The sequence below is a fragment of the Cebidichthys violaceus genome, unplaced genomic scaffold (assembly GCF_023349555.1).
Source record: "Cebidichthys violaceus isolate CVI_PGR_0920_01 unplaced genomic scaffold, fCebVio1.0.p SCAF_23, whole genome shotgun sequence".
Taxonomy (NCBI): Eukaryota; Metazoa; Chordata; class Actinopteri; order Perciformes; family Stichaeidae; genus Cebidichthys; species Cebidichthys violaceus.
This window is the reverse complement of record NW_027176406.1, coordinates 9,018,265-9,041,310: the sequence shown is the minus strand read 5'-3', so window position 1 is coordinate 9,041,310 and position 23,046 is coordinate 9,018,265. Positions and strand designations below refer to the sequence as shown.

The 23,046-nt window shown below is 41.2% G+C and overlaps 2 protein-coding genes across 5 annotated transcripts in view; one reads left to right on the top strand and one right to left on the bottom strand.

Moving 5' to 3' along the window:
* The window catches only part of arhgap17b (Rho GTPase activating protein 17b), a 20,802-nt gene extending 2,235 nt beyond the window's left edge, over nucleotides 1-18,567 (bottom strand). For 3 of the 4 annotated variants that reach the window (XM_068718442.1, XM_068718443.1, XM_068718444.1), the window contains exons 1-19: nucleotides 18,184-18,567; nucleotides 14,228-14,267; nucleotides 8,387-8,491; nucleotides 7,989-8,065; nucleotides 7,408-7,519; nucleotides 7,013-7,089; nucleotides 6,762-6,864; nucleotides 6,285-6,353; nucleotides 6,038-6,119; nucleotides 5,298-5,425; nucleotides 4,654-4,765; nucleotides 4,487-4,568; nucleotides 4,177-4,257; nucleotides 3,465-3,578; nucleotides 3,270-3,361; nucleotides 2,671-2,809; nucleotides 1,571-1,855; nucleotides 816-937; nucleotides 313-726 (exon numbers count right to left, since the gene is read on the bottom strand). In XM_068718442.1, the coding sequence (XP_068574543.1) occupies nucleotides 313-726; nucleotides 816-937; nucleotides 1,571-1,855; nucleotides 2,671-2,809; nucleotides 3,270-3,361; nucleotides 3,465-3,578; nucleotides 4,177-4,257; nucleotides 4,487-4,568; nucleotides 4,654-4,765; nucleotides 5,298-5,425; nucleotides 6,038-6,119; nucleotides 6,285-6,353; nucleotides 6,762-6,864; nucleotides 7,013-7,089; nucleotides 7,408-7,519; nucleotides 7,989-8,065; nucleotides 8,387-8,491; nucleotides 14,228-14,267; nucleotides 18,184-18,236 (2,287 nt within the window). In that variant the 5' untranslated portion in view covers nucleotides 18,237-18,567. The remainder of the gene's footprint in view (nucleotides 1-312; nucleotides 727-815; nucleotides 938-1,570; nucleotides 1,856-2,670; nucleotides 2,810-3,269; nucleotides 3,362-3,464; nucleotides 3,579-4,176; nucleotides 4,258-4,486; nucleotides 4,569-4,653; nucleotides 4,766-5,297; nucleotides 5,426-6,037; nucleotides 6,120-6,284; nucleotides 6,354-6,761; nucleotides 6,865-7,012; nucleotides 7,090-7,407; nucleotides 7,520-7,988; nucleotides 8,066-8,386; nucleotides 8,492-14,227; nucleotides 14,268-18,183) is intronic. The other variant, XM_068718446.1, reaches the window with a different exon arrangement.
* Nucleotides 18,568-20,857: 2,290 nt separating this feature from the next.
* On the top strand, nucleotides 20,858-22,800 carry aqp8b (aquaporin 8b). The gene is made up of 5 exons (XM_068718447.1): nucleotides 20,858-21,119; nucleotides 21,586-21,712; nucleotides 21,807-22,021; nucleotides 22,395-22,529; nucleotides 22,639-22,800. Exons 1-5 carry the CDS (start codon nucleotides 20,860-20,862, stop codon nucleotides 22,679-22,681), a joined length of 780 nt encoding a protein of 259 aa, XP_068574548.1. The 5' UTR covers nucleotides 20,858-20,859; the 3' UTR covers nucleotides 22,682-22,800.
* Nucleotides 22,801-23,046: the final 246 nt, after the last annotated feature.

Here is a 23,046-nt window from a genome sequence, read left to right as displayed (position 1 = left end):
TGGAGTACTTTTATATCTTCGTTTTGCTACTTTTAATGGAGTATATCCTCTAAAAACTTCTTCAATCATCGACTGTCTTAGATCTGAGCATTTATGGAGCTAGACGAGAGTTTAAATCAGAATTGTTTTTATTGATTTCTGCTGCCTGGTATGCCTTTATAGGTTTTGAAATGTATTTCCAAACTACAGTTTTCAAGCACTGCTGATACTATTTGAATTTCAAGCTGCTGCACATTGTTTCTTATGCAATATATTAGAATAGAACTATTGAATAAAACAGGATTTGTGAGGCACGGGGAAAAGATTGCTTACCGGTTATGATCTTGGAGGCGGAGCCGCAAATGTCATTACCGTTGTCATTGGCTGCAGGTTGGGGGGGCGGTGGCATGCTGGGTCGTGGCCGTGGCCTGGGGGCCGGCCTGGAGGGGCGAGGGAGAGATCCAGAGTGGTAGAAAGACAGCGGGTTGGAGTGCGGTCCATCGTGAGGTGGAGTGTCCGGAGGAGTGGGAGTGCTGGGGGGAGAGGGCTCCGACTCCCCCTGGGCCTGGTGGGCTTGAGGAGGCTGTGGGGGCGGGTGGCTCGGAGCATGGATTGGGCTGTCTTTGCTGGGGTTGCGTCGGGGGGTGATGGGTGGATGATGAGCGGAGCCGGGTGTCTGGGTGTTACTGGTATGGGAGGCAAAGGGGCTGAACTGTTTGGGCGGGGCTGGAGCCTGCTTCTTGGTGCCTTCAGAGGAAAACAGTTATAACATGATATTAACAACATTGACTTGATAGTATTACATAATCTGAATTATAATCAGTACATTATCCCACCTCTGCGAACCATGTGTGGACTTGGCCCCCTTGATCCACCCTGAGAGTGGGGGGTTCCTACTGAAAGATGGACTGAACCATTCCTCTGGGGCGGGGGGGTGGACATGAGTTCACGGGCTGGGCTGTGGGAATACAATGAATCCAAATGTTAATCCATCAACATGTCATCTGTACTTTAACAGATTTTTAAACAAGGAAGTGCTGCAAGAACTCATGCGAGCAATATACAAAACAAACTGCACAGATTTCCATTCAAAAGCTAATTACATTAGATAAAGGTTTTCACACGAGTAACTCACAAAACCGTACAAAAACAAGCATAGTGAGGAGGATGCAAAATCAGTTTGTTCAAAAGTTCAGTAATGCCGTTACATGCAAAATCAGACATTGCCAGGAAGAAGTCAAACACTCAGACACGCAGGCAAGAAGAAAAGAGAGTAGATCTTTAAAAATAGACTGGTAATTTATCACAAGCAGGACAGATGATCAAAGTTGCCTGTAATCAAAGCATCACATGTTTCTGTTGCATTACATTCTTAATTTGTTCAAATTAAATCAGATTAAAAGCTGAAGACGTAACAGACATTGTTATTCTTATGATTTTATATTTTAGGACATTCGACATGGGAACTGAAACTCACAGACCAATCAAACACATGACAAACAAAATATAGGGCGGGTGAGCTCCGGATTTGGCTGATTGGCTGCGAGCAGGCGGTGGAGTATTGTTGCTACCTCAGCTCGCTCCTCCTTACCTGCTCTCCTCTGCGCTGAGCTGGGTTACAACCTGAGGTCGTGCTGTCGCTACCTGGACCCCACCACCCAGACCACCACCAACACCACCACCAGTACTAGCACCACTCAGGCCGGGCTGCTCAGCCTCTGTAGCCGGGGAAAGAAGCTGGGGCTCAGGCTGGGCCGGACCCCAGGCTTCCAGAGGGGGCATTGGGAGTTGGAAGGTGGGTGAGGTTAGCTGTGGCTGCTTTCTATTAACAGTGCTGGCTCTACGTGGAGCGGGCTCCGGCTGTTTGTTAACAGTGCTAGGGAGGGGGGAGAGGGGAGAGAGTTCAGGAAGGCAAACCACACGCCATCAGACAGAACGAAAGAGCAAAAGGCAGAGAGAGACAGACAGAGAGAGAGAGAGAGATTGTGCAGGAGACTGAAGGAGACGCCACTTCCTGAGTTCAATGAAACCAGTTCAGAAATAAGAACCGAAAAAGAACACAAAACCACATGAGAGTGAACTTTTTAAATAGAACTTTGAACTGCGACATCTCTGCAGAGACAGAAGAGACAGATGCCACACCATACAAACAAAATGCAACAGAGGAAGCTCACACAAAACATAAAACCAGTAACCTACAGAGTGACCTAAGCTTTAATTAGGAAACAAAGAAGATAACACAAGAGTACACAAGAGCAACACACCAGAATTATAGCTCTAAACAAAATGGCATCCCAATGAGACTGAAAATTGTTCAAAATGGTTTGTTTGTCTGAAAGAGAACTGCTTTTTCATGTTCAGTACCAATCTTGAGGAAAACATAACTGATTATCTTATGCTGAAATCGCCTAAACATAACAAAACTGTAGTGCAAAAATCACACAAAGCATCATTCCCTTATTTTACTTATCAGTAACTGGATTCAGGGGAGCTACATTGGACTGCGGCACAGCTTTGAAGTCTGGACTGGGCAGATCTTCAGTGGGTGTTTCTGTGACTGTGATGGACTCGTTGGCCACTACATAGAGTGCCGACACGACCGGGCCCCGCGACTCCTGCCTGCTCAGTGTCTTGGGACGAGACGGGAGGGTCAGGGGCAGGCTGAGGCTGAGGTGGGGGCGAGGCAGGTACCTGTCTTTACGGGGGGTGTGACTGTCCCCGTCCTGCCCCACCAGGCTGCCGGGGCGTTTCCTGTCCAGGGTGGGGTCGAGGTCTGGGGTCGCTGGGTGGGTGGGCATGGCGAACATGCCCGACACATTGAAGTCCACATCTAGAGGGAACACAGCGGAAAGCAAATAGAGAAGATATGATGGAAATTACAATGAAGATAAAGGTGATCTTCTTGTAATGATGATGCTTGTAATGATTGACAGCAGTTGTGGGACGATCAGAAATTAAATTGTTAGTTATGTTTTCACCACACTATCTACTAATCCTCCTGAGGTCAATAGTTATTAATCCTCTAACTTTCCATCTAGCGCCATCATCAGGTCATACATATAAATTCGTACCAATACTTTATTTTTTGCATGTTTGTGTTTAAAGTTAATTTGCAAATGTTAACATACTAACAAGCAACATTAAAGGGACACTGCAAACAGTTGGTTGATACTTTTCACCCCAAATCTCTTAGTTGTGTTTTGTGTTCTTTGTTGTTCTTCTCTATTTAAAGTTGTTTAGGTAAGACAGAGAGAAGCACTGGTGCAAATACAGCAACAGAAATGCTTTACCTTCAGGGAAGAACCAATCAGCGTGCTGGATAATGGGCTCAATGATGGCGACCACATGGATAGATGTGGCCGCTGCCATCTCTGCCAGCGTCCTGAACACAGCCACAAACAGACAGGGACAGGAGGAAGCTTCATCAGCCTCAGCTTCACGATGTACTTGGACATAAATATGAGGTATCAGTGCACAGTTCTTACCCCTCAGTCTTTGTCCAGAGCAGGTTGGGCCCAAGGACTATGGCAATGTTGCTGGGAGTCATCTTATTAACCTCACTGTCCTGAGCCAGTTTAGCCAGAAACTTCACCAGATACCTGAAACAGAGACTCATTGCTTTAAAAACCTCTAAGCTACTGCAAACATGTTTGTCAGGCTATTAAGGAACCAATATTCTTAGCCAGTAGTTCCCAAAGCAAAGTGAAAGTCTTGGTGTGAATACTAGGTGTGAGCATCTCAACCAGTCATTTTCTTATTAAAGGGATTTATTTGGGGTCTGACCTTTAGAGAGGCCTGAAGTGGTAAAACTGACAAGTATTTAACAATTTTAAAAAAAAGCATAAATTAGAGAGACAAAATAAAGATTATTTTGTGTGACAAGAATACATTTTCTCTTTTACTTTTCATTTCTATTTTTTTTTTAAAAAACATTTTCAACTCTTCAAGTTTTTCTTTGGATGCCAGGTTGGGAATCATTGTTCTAAGCAGAAATGAGTGTTTGTTGATATGTCTAATGAGGCATCAAATTACTTTTCAAAATCTGCAGTATCACAAATAAAAGTGAAAAACGGAACCGAAGTTAACTTGATACATTCAGTTCTGTTGATGTAGACTACTTTTAGAAACAAAGCGTACATCTCCGCTGTATAAGAACATCATGTGAAGAGAACACAATATCGCTGAAGATGCTCTTACCTGAGGTTTGCCTTGTGAGTTTTTGGCAAACGGTCACACGTCACCCACAAAGCCTGAAGCCTCTTGTCAGGGTCAGACACACTGAAACCACACACACACACACACACACACACACACACACACACACACACACACACACACACACACACACACACACACACACACACAAAATATTTACTTGTTACACAAGTCTTTTATCTAAAGCGACATGTGAGCACACACTGCTTAAGGTGTGTGTTTAATGCTTATTAAAAGAGAGGGAGTTGGTTTTACAGGATATTAAAAGAGTCATATCTGTGTGTCTTCTTACTTGGAGGCCTTTGTCCAGTCGTCGTACAGGCCAAAAGTCATTAGAGGTTCAGGAAGTTCCCTGAGGTAGGACTTCAGGGCTCCTGTGTATGAGGAGAAAAGCTATGAGAAAATTATCTGGACCAGATGGGCTCTCTTTTTGTGGATTTTTTTTACAAGAGGTTGTACCGGCCACGGCGTGGGGATCAGAGTAGAACTCCTCGAGCTGCGAGGTGGAGCAGTCCAGCGCTGCTTTTAGCTTCTTCAGTTTTGAAGCTCCGGCAGCTATTCTGAAAAGACCCTGCAGGGAAAACGACTGATTAGTGCTCTTTGTTCGGGTACAGGTGACTGGTTTCAGTCCCAAAATTAAAGAAGCAAGTCTAGGTATCAGGAAAGGAGAAGTAAAGCAAGTAGAGATGTGGCTCTTTCAGGATGAGTAGCAGACAGACGGGCAGCAAGAGTTTTGTTTCCGTTAATAAAAATCTCCTCCTTGGGGAGTCTGGTGATATGGTTACAATTTAAGAGAGCAATAGTGAACATGCTAATGTATAACAGATGCCTGCCTGCCCACACACACACACACACACACACACACACACACACACACACACACACACACACGCAACTTCAAGGCTAACTGACCACAAGTTGGCCTCAGATGTTTCCAGACTGTACGTGCCATCATTTGTAGAGAGTAGTCCTTATGACTTATGGAGTGGGGAAGTTTTATTTGTACAAATGTATCTCCAAATTCTGGTTAATTAACCCTTGACTTTGCTCTACTTTACTCTATTTTAGCTTCCCCTGCTCTTCTGCCATCACTGCATCTGTACCTCCTCCTTCATGCCGGTCTCCAGCAGCATCATGACGCAGGCCTCCATGGGCAGAGCGATCTCACGGTTACTCCTCTTCAGGTGCTCGTCCAGAGCCGTGCCGAACGCCGGCTTCTCCATCCAGGAGTCTAGGAGAAAAAGTCAGAGTCTTTACACTCAAATGCATTTCTGTTCTGCGTCTGTGAGCTATTCTCCTACAGTTCGTCTATAGTTGACGGTGAATATGTCATCCAACTGACTTGGTCTGAAGTCTTTATCATGCACAAAGTTAAAAGCCAAGAAATACATTTTCTCCAGGAGAAATCTAACCAGGGAAATCAAGTTTCTTTAATCCCCAAAAACAATGACATAATTTCTTAATACCAAACTGCAAGAAGCTGACTGTAACCTGGTTACTTAAGTGCATGTAAATGCACTATAGAAACACAACTTAAGAGAGACTCTAATGCGATGAGACATCATTGTAGTCATTTTCTCTTCTGGAAAATGAATTGACTTTGCTTCCGTTGAGCTGGCTCGGTTATGATTCACTTTATTTGCACTGTCAACCAGGACATGTGCAACCCAACAAGCCATGACAAGCCAGTCTACGTTTCTCAGAGCAGCTTGTGTGTTGTACACTACAATAACAACTATGGCTGCCAGCTCTAGAACTATATTGGGGTTTAGTGACAAATGCATGCAACAGGTATTTTTTTTTATTAGCATATTTAATTCATGTTTTAAATCGCGCTGTTCACCTTGCTGTATTTGGATAGTCGGTATAGCTGCCTCCAGAGCTGCCAGCGACTTCCTGTGGTAGTCTGCCTGGGCCTCTAATAACTGGTACAAATACACAAACAATCACAGGTCATATATACAAACCTCTGGCATAGAGCCAAAGGTAGAGCATTTACACTGCCAAGTAATACAGTTATGGTGGAATGGATCATATTTGCATCACATTTCCATTTCAGTTGTAGGTCATTCAAACTGAAGTGCACCCACCAAGACATAACAGCGTGCATAATCTCCCTCTTTGGAAGCAAAGTTGTACAAGTCTGCAGAGAGCTGGTCCTGTAGGATGAAACAAATATATATACATATATCCATGCATGGCAATTATTATGGCAACCTTAAATCTTCTGCTTTACTTTGCGCTGAAACTTTTCATTAAAACGCAGATGAACTCCAGATGACAAAGCAATGACCTTTAATTACGTGGTCCTAATAATGTGCATAGCATGTTTGTTCCAGTGACAAGGCTTCCTTTGTTCAGCCAGTTCATAAGATATGATCCTAACTTGATGAAGAGGCCCTGACTGGAATGTATCACCATTAGATTAAATATTGTATATACAGTACAGCATACCTAAACCACAGTTGGTAAAGCATTGTGCTGTTGTGTGACAACAACATAAATCCTACTTTGAGTAATAAATCAGGAAACTGAGCATTGCAAGAAAGCTTTAAAGCAAGATCTACCTTGCATATTTCTACTTTGTTGAGAGCCTCGTCCATCTCGTCTTTGAGTGAATCAACCTTAGCTGCCATAGCCTGGTTGTTGGACTTTGTTGCCTGGTACCACCTGCAGGCCAAGACGTTATTTAGACACTTAGGCATGGCTATAGTAAGCATAAGCAAATTTGATTTAAACATTTCCTTTTTTTACAATTTGAAATTAAAGTTAACATTTAAAAATAGTGGCGCTAAATAAAGATGATAAGCTAGTGTACCTCGTCTTGGCTGAGTCATAGTCCAGAACCAGCTTGGCGAGTTGTCTTCTCTGTTTTAGTATATTGGGAATCTCAATCTGTGAGAGAAACGGTGAGGATCAGCATGAGTGCACACACACACACTTCAAAGTCAACACTGAGGCTAACACCTTTCCCGTGAGAACATTTTGTCAATATGAATCATGCAGAATGGCAGTATAACACAAAAAGATGCCAAAGGCCATGTTGAATTTGGCGCAATGAATGAGTAGAACACACAATGTTAACAGATCCTGTACTGAGTGTTTCAGTCATGAGTAATTTGTCTTAAAATGCAACTTTACAACTTATTTACAGATACAGCATGTCGGTCAAAAGTGATCACTACAGTATGAAGAGAGCTGCAGTGTTTTTACCTCAGCCAGCTGGTTGAGAGGATCCAGGATGTCTCTCTCAATCTGGACTTCATGCTGCATCAGTTCAGCAGCTAACCTGCTCTCAGCCTCCCCACACACATCCATCATCTTGCTGCTCACACACACACACACACACACACACACACACACACACACACACACACACACACACACACACACACACACACACACACACACACACACACGTATACATATAGGGCTGTTATCACTTCTGTTCTTACAGGGAGAAAAAGGTCTCCTTGTTAGACCTTTAAAGTTCCTTCCACTCAAATAATTGCTTTTAATGTTGTATTTCAGCTCATTAGGACCAGTGGAGTCTATTTTTCAATTTTCAATTATGTGCTGGCATGAAAGCTTTACACCCTTCAAAAGAGATGTCATGCTAATTTCCAGGTTCATTTTGATATTTTCACAGTATTTATAAAGCATTTAGAACTGCTTTTTAATAAAAAAAAAAAAGACATGAAATCTCACTTTCTACAATATGGGACATTTAAATTCTGCTGAAACTGGTCTCTTAATTTAACAAAATCATCGTGTAGTTAACTTTTGCATCTCACCCAATCAGACTCTCGTCTCCCAGCTGACTGCCTCCCTCCTGCATGGTCTGGGACAGCGTCGTCAGTGGCAACTTTTTCTGCAAACAGACCAGCAAACCAAGTTTAGTATAGCCAAATACAAAAAAAGTGATACAAAAATAAGACAAAGTATCATAAACCACTGAGTTTTGCCAGTTTTATTGTGTGTGTGGCGGAGGTAGGTCTGTGATAAAGAAGCTGGCTGGAGGCCAGTGCTGAATATTTTTCTCCTGAGTGTCTGTCATATCAATGTGTTACATAAGATGAGATGCCATGTGTTCATAGCACAAGATAGCAGGGCCTTGCTAATACTGACAATAATGTCAGAAAGTGCAGCTGCTGAATGAAAGAACAATCGAGAGACACTGAGTGCTTCTTACATGTCTCTTCTCTGTGTCTGTGCCCAGTTGACCCTGCAGACAGGAGACCAGCCTCTTGTGTGTGTTGTGCGACACCAAACGCACCAACTCCAATCGCCTCTCGATCTGTGCGTGCACATAACAAACAAAATGTTAGAATATCAGAACAAACAAAACAGGCACACATGCATCTTTAAACTGTCCATCCTGGTCTTGTTTTTGAAAGGTGATGGGGGATGTCGATGCGGTTTGCCTAGCTCTATTCTGCAGTGTGCAGTGTTGCTACAGGCAGCACTGACATCCAGATGGAGGGAATCATGGCAGATAAGTAACACAGACTGATGGATTGTGGTCTTTACTGCGAAAGACCAGAGAGAGCTGTCTTGACATGTGAGGACTCCATGCAGAGATATTATCAGGGAAAACAGATAACCATTCTGACTGCGGGCCTGATCTATTGGCTGTACTTCATGATCAGTAAAGTAGAATATTTGCCTGTTTTAACTCTTTACCTACAAATCATATATTCTTTACCTTACCACAACACATTTTCCAGAGCATGAGTTATGTTTTCAGATGGATTTACTACCTTCCAGGCAGCCAGTTGCTTGAGTTCATTTCACTCATCTGCCAACATTGAATACTAAATACTAAATAATACTAAACTCTGTAAACAAGTACCTCAGTGCAGGAAGTCATTGACAAAAACAAGAGAATACACACTAGGGATTTCTGTGACCAAATTTAACTTCCAGCAGAAACTTTGACTTTTATAAATCAGTCATTAGCATATAAACTGTATTCAATGTGAATTGGTCACATTTGCCCGACCTGCTTCATGAGGTCAGTATCGAGCCCATATTGGATCAAGTGGATCCTTGAAACATTAGTGAGATGATTAATCCTTCACAGTCATTAACTAACAAATTTAATTTGTGAAAGTTACATTTTCATCACATGGTAATACAGCTAAAAACGTGTGCATTACAACAGAAGTGGGCTAAATGTATAAAGTTCTTCATAATATAGTTCTTCACTAATGCTGTAAAGTTTTATGTTCATATATATACACACACACATACTTTTGGATATATATATATATGTTGTACATAGTTGCTAAATGTTTATGCTTACATCTGTTCTACTTTTTCTTATTCTTTTATCTTTTACATCTTTTTTTTTCCTGTTTATTTGTAAATTCTGTGTATGTACGTGGAGAGCAACAAAAAAAAACGGAGTCAAATTCTTTGTATACGTACGCATACATGGCCAGTAAAGCTGATTCTGATAAAACAATTAACATCAAATAAGAATAAAGAGTCTTTTTTTGGCCAATCCAGCAATATAAAACAATACAAATCTAGTTTCTTCATCACATTGAAAATGTTAAAATTGTATACAAATCCAATATTGCTATAAACAAGTCATGTTAATTGATTTGCAATACAATGGCCAAATCTAAAATCAGATAATACTGCTGAAAAACACTGTATCCAAGAGATTGAAAATCAATCCCAAAATACAAAGAAATTCTGATGTTTTAAATTTTGTTGCAATGAAAAGGTTTTCTTTTGGCATAAAACTCTGTGATCCCAGATGCCAGAGTGTCCTTGAATGTACCACATGTGAGAGTTCCTGCTTGCAGCTTTAATACCATGTGATAATAACTTAACTCTGACAAGTCTCAAGTTTCAAGCAACTGCTGGTTGATTTCCATATGTTACTGAAATGACCTGAAGCCAGTGGCTGAATGGAAGGTTTAAATGGACGGATAACTACGGTATGCTATGGAAAATGGTCAGCAGTAATGTTGCGTGGACCAAATTTAGTGTGCTAAAGCACGCAAAACACTAGTGTCTTTAAGAATCCACTTCCTCTTCCTGTTTCAGTGTAAACATCCATCTGTGTACTAGTACACTACATCTGAGGCCGCTCATTTGCTGTCTGATCCCCATCTAGCTCTCACTCTTTTTCCTTTACTTTTTGCTGTTCTCTTTACGGCATGCATCTCTCTCTCTCTCTCTCTCTCTCTCTCTCTCTCTCTCTCTCTCTTTACTCTCTCCTCCCTCTTTCCTGCAGCTGTTGCTCCATGCCAGACCACAGCTGGATTTGGCTTCCTTGCCCTGATCCTATTAATTCGCTCACCATTCAGCTGATCCTCAGCTCTGATTAATGCATGGATGTCTGACTCTATCTGGTGCCAGATCAATTGGATCCAGACCTCCAACATTCGAAGCCAAAAGGGAAAGAAAGTGGCCTGACTGGATACAATGGCTGATCGCATTGTCTCTGCCGAGTTTTCCATGAATGTACATCAAAAGACCCTCAAGAGACACACACCGAAAGCCCAAAATATCAAGTCTCTGATATTGAATTGCGGTCTGTTTTGCACCATTTACATTTAAAATGTCACAAATAATTAATTGTCTGAGTCTTTTTACCTACAGCGTAATAACGCTGTTACTCTTACAACCTCGTTTTAACATTTTGACAACAACAATCTTTACTTTCAACTTGCCTCTTAACGTCTCATGCAGCCGACTTTACTGAGCTCATAAGAAGAGATCTGGCCTCGGGGAGAAACTCAATTTTGGAAGCAGACTCTTGCACACACACAGAAACACCCAAACAAGCTGAAGTCACAGAGTTGAAGAGAGTAGAAAAATAAAAAGCAGGAAAACTCCCTGATCATAGGCACAGACAAGCGCACACGATTCCCTTACGCCTGCCTCTACAGTTATGGAGCTGTCCGAAGGTTTACAGGACAGTTACTACCATCTTTTTTTGTCTTCATACAGCAATGAAAACAGTGAACAAAGCGAGCTGGTGACCTCTGACCTGCTAAAGCAAAAAAATGTGGAACGTTTAGTGAGTCACAGAGGAACTGGGGGGGTGGTGGTGGATACAGTTTTGTTTTTTGGTTTGGAGTTGCTTTGGTGGTCTGGATAGCTGGTGAACTGATGGGTTGGCTGACCTTATTGGCTGTTAGCTGATGACAGAGCAGAAACAGGATCTCTGAGGAGTCATGCTTGCTTAGAGAATGAGCGTATTTCCCAAAAAGTTTAACCATTCCTTTGTTGAGTCTAGAGTTAGATGAGAAGATTGATCCCACTCTCATGTCTGTCCGTTAAATATGAGCTGCGGCCTGCAGCTGGTTAGCTTAGCTTAGCATAGCTTAGCATAAAAACTGGAAAAGGGGAAAACAGCTAGCCTGGGTCTGTCTGAAGGTGACACAATCTGCTTTCCAGCTCCTTTAAAGATCAATAAATAGCACATTATATCTCATTTGCTTAATTTGTTTAAAAACCAAAATTTAAAAACAACAATTTGCCATTTTAGAGGGTCTGAACGTGTTAACTGCGACCAACCAAAAAATAGTCCAGCACATTACATTCTGAAAAACCGCAATGTTTCAATGTTACGCTTCGGTTTTTGTGCTGAATAAACAAGCAATATATAAGATGTTAATTAGTAAGCTCTGGAGGAGCCGAGCTACCTGTTTCCCCCCCATTTCCAGTGCATTTCCCAAAATGACAAACTCGTCCTTTAACAGAATGAGCCGGTGTTCTCAACGACAACGAAAGCTGTAGTTGTCTGTTTAGCTCACTAGCTGGTTAGCTGACAGATACCTGCTGAACATATCGGATATGAATTTGTTCCAGTATCCTGTATCAACAGCCCATTGTGTATCCAAAGTTGTAATGAAATACTGAGCTATGAGACCAGTTCCAGCCTTACTCTCTCTACTGTATGAGAGCCTGCTCAACTCTTCCACTGAGGTAGGATGCGTCCAAACATGACAAATGCCTGGGCCAATGCAAAAGACTATTGGAAAAAAAAAAAGAAAAAAAAAAAAAGACTACTACGACACCTAGTAAATCATAGAGTCAAATTTCAAGTTGGACGGTTGAGAGGAGGGGGAGTGGGAGTGTTTTGGAGAGTGGGAAAGAAAAAAACTACTCTTTCTCTGCTCGTGTTTGGAAAGAGGGAAACATTTTCCCAGCTAGTGTGATTGAATTTAAATGCCAATACTGATTCACTGGTCTACGAATCAGTAAACCGCGAACTACAGATTTTATCTGCATGATCGTAATCAGGTTGCAGATTCTGACTTGGAGCTCAAGTTGTTATGCTTGATGACATCCAAGCCACTTTGACAATGCTGACAATTTGACAGTCACATTCCTCACAGAGAGCTGGAGCTAAAGGAATGTCTAACGCAGCACAAAGCTCCTGTCGTTCAGAACAAGGACCAAAGAAAGCATTCTCTGGAAGGGTTGGGTCGGTTTGTGTTCTTGGGACAATGGTGTGTGTGTGTATATATATATATATATGTCTAAATTTAACTATCACCACTAAACAAATAAAGAAATAATCCCTTTTCTCACCACCAAGCCTTTGTCACGTTTGTTACTGTGTGCAAACCACATGAGGTTCATAGTTCACTGCTGCATGTCGTAAAACTTTGACTTTCATGATTGAATGAGACGCTTCAGACTTCACCTTCACTTTTCCTTCCACAAAAGCTCCTTTCTACTGTAAACATGCTCCGTCTTTTTCAGCCTTTCTGGTATTTCTTCAAAACTCTTTTCTTAGCAGTGATCTCACAGTTTCACATGCCAGAGTACTCCCATCCCCCAACACACACACACACGCGCACACACACACACACACACACACACACACACACACACACACACACACACACACACACACACACAGTATGATTTCAAGATAACAGAACATTGCCAGGGTTCGCCTTGAGTGGAAAACCATGAGGCACTTTTCCTACAGAGCAAAACCCCTGAGCTGGCGAGGTGTAAGTGAATGAAAGAGTCCCCAGTAAAGTTTGAATGCCAGCAGTTGTACTCCGAGACAGCAGCGAGACTTGGCATCAACAGGCATGCTCAGGCATGATGGCTTTAACAGAGCATGTGAGGAGAACTTGTAAGTCTTTTGATAACTCCTGCATTTTATTCTTCCAGAAAAGGACTTCTTAAATTGCAGTTTTTACACTGGAGATACAGCAGTTACGAGGGTTTGACGGTAAACAGGACATAACAGCCTTCATGGGTGACAGACACTGAATGACTTCAGACTATCACTTGAAAACAGTAGATGCTAGGGGTGCAACAATACAGTCATGGTTTGTACGATACAGGTTTCACAGAGAGTTTCACTTTTTCTTAGTATTTTAATAATATTTTTTCTTTAAAACTTTGAATCAAATTTCAAATAGAATCATTTGCACTAATCATTTTGTCCACTTGTAATACGTCAGAAAATGGCTTAACATGCCTGTTAGAATTTCACACAGCTCAATATGATACACTCAAATCACTTGTTTTGTGTTGTACAAAACCCAAATACATTCAGTTCACTATCATACATGACAGAGAAATTCATAAAATCTTCATATTTGAGAAGCTGGAACCATCAAATGTTTGTCAATTTTCTATTTTTTTTTATATTCTGTTGGTCGTTTAATCAACAAATCTATATGAGAATGTCCTCAGACTTCATTTCTGAAGTAAATATGATGAATATTGCTGTTCAGTTGCTTTTTACAATGTGAAGCGGCGTTAAGAAAGATGAACTGTAAAGACATACAGTACCATCTCCACACTGCTTTGTTAATGACAATTACTGAGGTCCATTAGTCACTCAACAATGCATCCATTATGTTTTTGTAGTGTGAAATACTGAGCTACAAACAGTCATCCATTACTACAGTAATCTCTAAATCCTGTGTCTGTAATCCTGTTTAATCCCAGATGTTGTCACTTATATAGACAGAATATCTATATACGTATATATATAGATATAGGTATCATTGATAGAGAAGAAGAATGTCATATTCACCTGTAGGAGGTCATCACTCAGCACCTCAGTTTTCTCAGCCCTGTTGAGGGAAACACAAAATATGAAGCAAAGGTCAAACACTGACAACAAATAGAGGAATAAAAAACACACAGAAAAACATATTTGACATGCAGAGATAAGACACATCAACACCTGAACAACACAATGCAATGTTGAGGATTTTAGTTATTTTTATTTTAGGACACACCTGTCCCATAGTAATGACTTTGAATGAAATGCGTAAAAAATGTAAGTAAGAGTATTTGAACATGGCTCACTTTGTACTGATGAACACAAGTTGTATTTCAACAAAACAATACGTAACTTGATGTTAAAACTGAGATGAACTGACGAGCATGCAGCAAACGAGACCATCAAACTAAAGCACAAGAGTTTTTCCAGCCCAACCTGTCTGCAGTTTGTGCCTGCAGCAAAGTTACAAAGTGCACAATGTGCTTAAACCCACAATAAAATGTCACATGATTGTCAAGAAGCATATGTGAGCTACTGGGTGCCATTTGTGCACACATAGTCAATGTGTATGCATGCAGGCACCAGCCAGAGCCTGTGGCTGTTTTCCATGATGGACCTGTCGGATTCCTTCACTCTGTCCGAACACACACTTCCTCTTGTGTCATCTGCACCTTGTTTGTTATGGCAACAGGGGAAGGTGTGTGTGTGTGTGTGTGTGTGTGTGTGTGTGTGTGTGTGTGTGTGTGTGTGTGTGTGTGTGTGTCTGTGTGTGGAGGGTGGGAGTTGCCAAGTGGCCTGTTGATGTCTGAAACACACTGCACATTGTAGCAGAGTCGGCAGAAAACAGGACAGTGACGTCACTCCAAAACGTCTCGGAAATGTCGAAATGCCCAAGTCCCCCCTGAAATAAGAAACGCAGTTGCTTCTTTATGTGACCTCAAACTCTCAAAACAGATTTTCACCCATTTTGGAATCTTGCTGAGCTAGTGAGACCAGCAAACGAGCTCATCGCTCACACTGTCGATATCTAACAAACACACCGACCACACACCAACATGTGCACCTATCACGTCTACACACACACAAATCCCTGAAGACCTCTCCCCTTCTTCTACCAGAGCAGGCCTACACTATAGATTTATATCTCGCAGGGATCAATTAACCCTCTCCCGCACAACAACTATTATCTAATACTGCTGTCAGTTACACCCTAAAGATAAAGGCTTACCTCACTTATGCCTGAAATAACCTCACGTTATTCAAAAACACCTTTGTCTGCACTCTGCTGTCTCAAGCTTGTACCATGAGTAGAAATTCAAAGATCAAAGATTCTTGTTTTTCATGATTCAACAGACAGTTTTTCATTATATGTGGTCAAAGGTTTGGCACGCAGTAAAAGTACTGGCAATCATAATGTAATGAGGATATTGTATTGAGGCACAATATAATATCCTCATTGAAGCACAATAATTAATATATATATATATATATATATGACGGCATGATATACGATCTGCAGCCAGAATATCTACACACCGATCCACATGATCACATTACACATTAGGCTTTACTGGCTCACTATGTGGGCAATGCTTTAGATTGCTATCAATATTGAATCAGCATTGATTTGACTGGAGTCCAGCTTAAATCTGGTCAGCAGCAATTGTTCTAAGAATAGATTCCCACAACGCTGGAGCCCAGACCCTCAAAGAAAACTTGGAGCAAAACAACACAAAAAGGCAGAAAGAGTAGAAACAGTAACTGTGTTTTTTGTACTAAGTGGGGGACAAAAAAAATCAAACACAGATTCTAAAAACCTTTTTTTTGTGTTTTCATGTATTATAATAGCTTTGTTAAAAATGCTCCGTGTAAGCTCATCTCTCGAAAGTGCTCCAGCGGTATGCAAGGATTTATAAACATTGCTGCCCTGCGATCTTAAACCACACTGCAACAACTACATGTAAATCAAACAGCTTCCGCTTTTAGAAATAAAACGCCCCTGTGGCTGTGTGACGTCCCCAGCCCTTCACTGTGTCCCCATCAACAACCGTGGAAACGCTTACTCCACAAAAACCCTCCGTGCCCAGCCCTTCCTGTACCAAACAGAGAACTACATTATCACAAACTGGCATGGGGGACACAAATTCACTGGTTTGTGATATGACAAAAGCAATCAGTTTAAAGTCTATGTTCATTAATGCTTTTGTGTGAAGAATGGTACATGACTTTTTATGTTCATGGTAAAACTGTTTCCAAAGTGTAGCAGGGGTTGTTGAAGGCAGTTTGATGTAACTTTATACTTTCTCTGGGAAGTTGTAATTGGCATTTTCTTTCTACTTTTTGACATTTGACACACTGATTTGACCTCAGTGGTTGCTTGCAGTGATTTAAGACTGCATAGTCAACCTGTATATTTAACATGGCGCTGCTAATCGCAACAATGTATTCATATAACGCCTTAACTCCCACCTTGCGTTAGTAGAGAGAGCTACCAATGGCACCAATGGATTTCCTGGTATCCAGCAGTAATCCACAGTGGGTGTGTGTACGCTTGCAAACATTTCTGCCTCTCAGTAAGCAAGTTGTCAATTTGCTCACTTGAGTTATACTGCTCTTATACGACATAAGGAGGAATGTATGTGAGGAATACGAGGCCAGTGTCTACAGGCGATCGCTTGGAAAGTCATTTTGAAGAGACATTACGAGGGCATCATCTGCACAAACCATTAATGCAGTAATGACTGGAGACATCTTCTCAGTGGTGATAGAGAACAGGGCTGGAAGCCCCTGTGGGGACGGAGATGAAGGGAGAGGAGAGGAGATGGTATAGATATAGTGTGTGTGTGTGTGTGTGTGTGTGTGTGTGTGTGTGTGTGTGTGTGTGTGTGTGTGTACACACTAACTTCCAGTACCACCACACATCAGGAAATATGTGTTTGTGTACACACCCTAGCCTTCATCTGCAGAATATCAGTAACTCCAAAATAGGTTTTCATACTGTGTCAACTTCTACTGAAGGTGGTGACATCACAGGGGCCCAAGGTGGACGAGGGCCCACAGAGCTATGCTGCTTTTCTTCTGCGAGGTCAGAATTTCTGCCTTTAAGTACACTCGGATATATTCAGAGGAAATTAAATTAATCTAATTTGAACGCAAATATTTAGTCAACTATTTTGATCATCAATTAATTGTTTAAATTATTCCCCCAAGCAAAACATATTCCTAGTTCTAGCACCCAAATTGAGAGAATTTTGCTGCTTTTCTCGATTTGATTTAACTTAAATAAGGATATCTTTGTGTTTTAGAGTGCTGGTCAGACAAAAAAAAAAAAAAAAAGACATTAGAGGATGACACCCTCACAGAACCTATGATGGACATGTTTCTACTTTCCTTTTAATATTTAATAGAAGATGTCATGAATTTACTGACGTATTACTGCCACAGACACACTATAAGTGGGTGAGAGTAGGGCCGCCTTTCAATCAGAGGGTCGGCGGTTCGATCCCCGGCTCCTGCTCTACTAGTCTCATGTCAATGTGTGTCAATGTGTCCTTGAGCAAGACACTTAACCCCAAAATTGCTCCCGTAGCTGCGTCTACGGTGTGTAGATAGATTCTGAATTGTAAGTCGCTTTGGACAAAAGCGTCTGCTAAATGACTGTAATGTAACATAGGTAGTGGGAGAACATGAAAGCCAAATACTTGATTAAAACCCATTTACCTTTTCAAACTCGTTGTATCGTTCTAGAAATCAAAGTTCATGTGAAGGGTTAGCTGCTTTATGACATTAACAACTGCAAACTATCCAGGTATTTATTACGCGTGACAACGCAGCCCTGCCCTTCCGACTACACATATGACAATAGAAGAGCAACAACCGAGAATATTCACAAACCATGAGAAGCAGCAACAGTGTTGGCCTGCCACAATAAGAATGTATGACATCAACTTGCAACAATGCATGTTGTTAAAACAAACACTCACCTTCCAACAGTCTGATTGGCAAGCTGCCTCATGCGATTAAACTGTTTCTTCATGTTGTTTTCCTCCTCTGCGACTCCGGTAAGTGTGTAAAAGTTAGCGGCGCCTCGGAGCGCTGTCGTTCATCCACCGTGGATCCAAAAGTTGCGCTACGTCGAAGCCATTGTGGCAGAAAGGGCTGCGCTCCCACCACTTTAACGCGCTACAACTGGATGGTTCAGCTGCTTAATCTCAGTGGCATTGGTTGTAAACAGAAACGCAGAGAAATCAGTTGAAATAGCCGCCGACAAACTGCTGGATCCACATTGCCACGATTAACTGACTTCCTATTAAACTGCCTGGTTTGAGTGCGGTAGGAAGGAGGAAGTGCCTTTACTTCCCTACTGTATGCTGCACGGCCCATGTGACATGTGATACCTTTGCAAGAAAAGAAAAAAAGTATAGCCTCAGCTATTGGTCTGTCATGGCAAAGTCACAGTCATTGTTTTTGGTTGACTACAGAAAGTAGCTTTCTACAGTAGAGTATAGAGATTATTTAATAGGCTGATTATTTAAAGTACATTGCTGAACTAATTGGGCAAATTGGAGACACGTGACACACTAACATTTCACTACACCACGCATGGAAACGCTGTCAACAGTTACGTCAGGGGTGGCTGGTGTGTTTCTCCGGACTGATCGGTCCGTCAGTAAACACTGGGTTCAGCACTCTGCTGCCACCTTGTGGCTGTGGCTCTGTCACGATATGGGCACCCTCTGAAAATCAATTCAGTTCAGATATTTCTTATTTGAACAGAATTACACTATAATGAATGTTATGATCAGAATAAAACACACAAAATACATTCTGTCACTTATCCCTAGTAGTATCTGAACATGTTGGTTTCATCACGGCCACCTCGGTGATTTTGTGCCACCACCCAAATACAATGGAGGTGAATTGAATGTTTCCCATGGTGATCAATTCAGTCTCCCTGCATTATGTTAAAAGTGAATTCCCTCTGTGGATCTTGTTATAGAGTTAACAATATTAGGGCTCATTATTTGCCTTTTCAGACGAAGAGCACACCTCTGCCTTATCTCCCTTATATAGCCTATATTATGAGGGTCAATATTGTATACATGATAAGGTCATTCCTATCTGAGCAGCAGCAATGTCATGGGACCTATGAACTGTTTGTCATTGGACAGATAATGACTATATGATCCCAATAAATAGAGGGAAATGTGTGGGGTCTGTTCATTCCTCTGTGCAAGTCTTAACTTTGCTGAGAGTACTTTAACCCTGGTTTGTTGTCGTTAAAGAACAACCAGCGGCGTAGTTTCGTATCTGTGAAGTCAAGTTAGAGCTCAGAGCCTCACAAAATCATTTGTACACAAAATGAAAGTTAGTTTGTTCCTGTTTTCCTGGGTATCTATTCCTCTTGTAGCTATCAAACTCTTCTGTCACGATGTATTTAAGGGCTGCTTTCAAAAGCAGTTTTAGAAAAGTAGGACTTTTAGATTTGGAGTTTAGGTTTTTGTACTTGAATCAAGGCTTATTAAAAAATAGTATGAGGTGCACATCAACAAATCAACAGTCTGTTAAAATAAAAAAGAATCAATTTATTTCACAGTTATGCTGACATGCAGACGAAAGCATTCACACGTTGTGTCAAAGATTAAACAGATTCTGTTTGTATCTTAAGAATCTCATTTACTTTTTCTGTCAGTGCACAGGCGATATTTCTATGAGACACCGTAGTACACAAGTTTGTATTCTCACAAGCTTCTGTATGTTTTAGATGGTATAATAGCCAATACATAAACTTAATCAACCCAAAGGATCTTCAGTGATCCTGAGGACTTTTTTTGTCTGGTGTATCCACCTACTGGATCATAAAAACTGTGCAAAATGATCCTTGTCTGACCATAAGCACATCTTCAGTTCAGTTTTTTATATGAGAACAGCAAAGCATCAGAATGACAGTTTATTATAATGTGTACTTCCAGAGTCTGTTTGCAGGCTCTCTACAGTTACTCTTTCACTTAATGTGTGATCATCTTGTAGGAAATGATTAATTAGTGAGTGGAAGCTGCTGTATCGTGAAATTATACTTTTTAACTTGTTAAGTTGTAACTTTATGTAATATTTTTCCCATTTAAAACCAGACTTTGTTCTGGGCTAAACATTTATCAAGTGTTTTGGCTCGTATCCTTATCTAGGCGTATGTTTTTGTCGCATGGTTTTATCATTCAACTTGACTTTTACAGTATAGTCCCACTCTATCTGCATCAAAATACCAAGAAATCAGACAAGCCAAATATATAAAATATATAATAGGTATTTATATTTGTTGCCATAGTCCCTGTTGGGTGAAATGGAAATGTAGCATCTGAAACATGCTTGTGTAACTTCACAGTAAATTATGAAGTTCCAATCATTGACAAAAACTAACTGATTTTTAAACAATTCTCGGCACAGATCCCAAACACATGTGATGAACAAACGCTGGATTAATGAGAGAGAGAGAGTCAGTGAGTTCATAGCAGGTCAGTGGAGCAACTCTACCTAGACTCTAACCTTAAGCACCAAGGTCTGTGTGATTAGCAGGCATAGAGATATTTGTACGCACACCTCAGGTCAGCACGCTCAGTGTTTCATCCTCAGCTCTTACAACCAGACCTCACTTAAGACTCATGGCCGATGAGAAGATGGAGATGGGTGAAGTCGGGGTGTCTCTCATGTCTTCAGAGTCTAAGCCGCCTCCAGCCAGACCTCCTAACAAATTTGAGAGGTTATTTCAGCCCTGTCTGGGCGAGCTGGTGGGAACTACTTTCTTCGTGTTTATCGGGTGTGTGTCGGTCATAGAGAATGTGGAGTCTACAGGGAGGCTTCAGCCAGCTCTGGTGCACGGTCTGGCTGTAGCCGTTATAGTGGCTTGCATGGCTGAGATCAGGTGAGGAGCATCAAGTTTATTGTGCACCTTGGATAATGACTGTTTTTTTTAGTTAGGATAGAATTATTTCCTGAATGCTGAGCGGACAATTAATCACATTTTCATCAGAAACAGGATTTCCAAAAATGTAATCTGGCTTTCAGTACAAATATTCTTATTTTAATAATGATTTGTTTTGAAACATGACAAAAAAGAGCACAATAAGCATTATTCTTTCACATTAATCTGCACATTTCAGGAAAGTTGGGAGATTATAGAAAAGAGTTGTGTGAATGAATCAGTCCTGTATACCCATGCATTTATTAACTCCATCTGTGTTAAACTATTTTATCCTTTGTAAATAATGCCTCAAAACTATGAACTTTGTATCCCTGTAAAAGTCCCTGGCCTAAAGACAGCATTGCCAAAAACTCAGAAGTTTACCTGCAGAACATAATTTTTTTTGTCTTGACTTTTGTCTCTACAGTGGAGCCCATTTCAACCCTCCATTCACCCTAGCCATCTTTCTATGTGGGGGGATGGAGATGAATATGGTGGCCCCGTATCTTGCAAGTCAGTTGGTGGGAGGGGTGCTTGGAGCTGCTATGGCGAAGGTGAACCTGTCTCATTTCTGTGTCACGAAAACATCCATCTCAGACTCTCTTATGTGTGCATAAAGTAGACTTGAATCATTGCTGTTGACAACAGGTAATGACCTCGAGAGAGAACTTTGCCAAAGCCCACGGGGCTGCGTTTGCTCTGCTGCAGCCAGACAGTGATATAGGGGGAGCTGTGTTTGGAGAGGTCGCCATGACTTGCCTGGTCACCATGGTGGTGCTGCTGGGGGCTGTCAACGGCAAGACCAAAAGCCCCCTGGTACCATTTTTGGTGGGATGCACTGTTATCATCAACATCTTGGCTGGGTGAGTACAAATTAGTGAGAAGAAAAATAACTGTGAATCTAGAGTTAATTAAGTGAGATAAGTAGAGCACATTTTTACAATAAAGTGGAAGCGTATGAGGGCCATCTTGCAGTAAAATTCTTTATGACTTAACATCATATGGGGCTGCATCCATGGTATTTTACAGGTTTGTCCAAGTGAAAGTATTCAGGATATCCCATTTGATTTGCATTTTGCTAGCTACATCTCACATGGGACCATATGTCATGTTTATGCTGCAGCAGCAATGCAAATGCAGAAATATACAATGATGGAGGATTCAAATTCACATAAATGTTGTGTTCTAAATAATGGGTAACTCATCTGAATATCGCATACCTGTTTGTTTTGTCAGTGGAGATGTATCTGGCACCTGCATGAACCCAGCCAGAGCCTTCGGTCCAGCCATAGTGAGCAACTACTGGAATTATCACTGGGTCTACTGGGTGGGGCCCATCGCAGGAGGCCTAATAGCTGCTGCACTGGTTCTGTAGGTGCAACACAGCATTCACACATTATAATTTAAAGGATTCCAATGTTCCTGTATTTGGTTTAAAGAGGCATTACTGACTGAACGCACAACTTTCTTTTTTTTGCAGACTCCTCCTTGGAGACAGGAAGATTCGACTCATTCTGAAATAAGATCCCGTGTGCATGAACTTTAGTGGGATAAATCATGAGATGGCTTAATCATCTACTGTTACAATATAACCCCTTCTCTACTGAGATGGTTGTGTGTGATTATGCTTTCTTTGCTGATAATTAAAGATACTTATGTTTGTTTTTGGTCACATTAAGTGTGCATCTTGACTCTTCATTCTTTAAGTACAAGTGATGGAGTTTGACGGTTATAAAACAAAGCTTGCAAGCTAGAATGTAATATTAATAAATTAATAAATGTGCCACTAAGTGTAAAAAAAATAGTCCAGTATTTTACAGAAATACTATGATGAAATAATGAGCCTCCTTACAACTTTCAAGGTGTGTTGTTCCTTAATGTTTCAAGA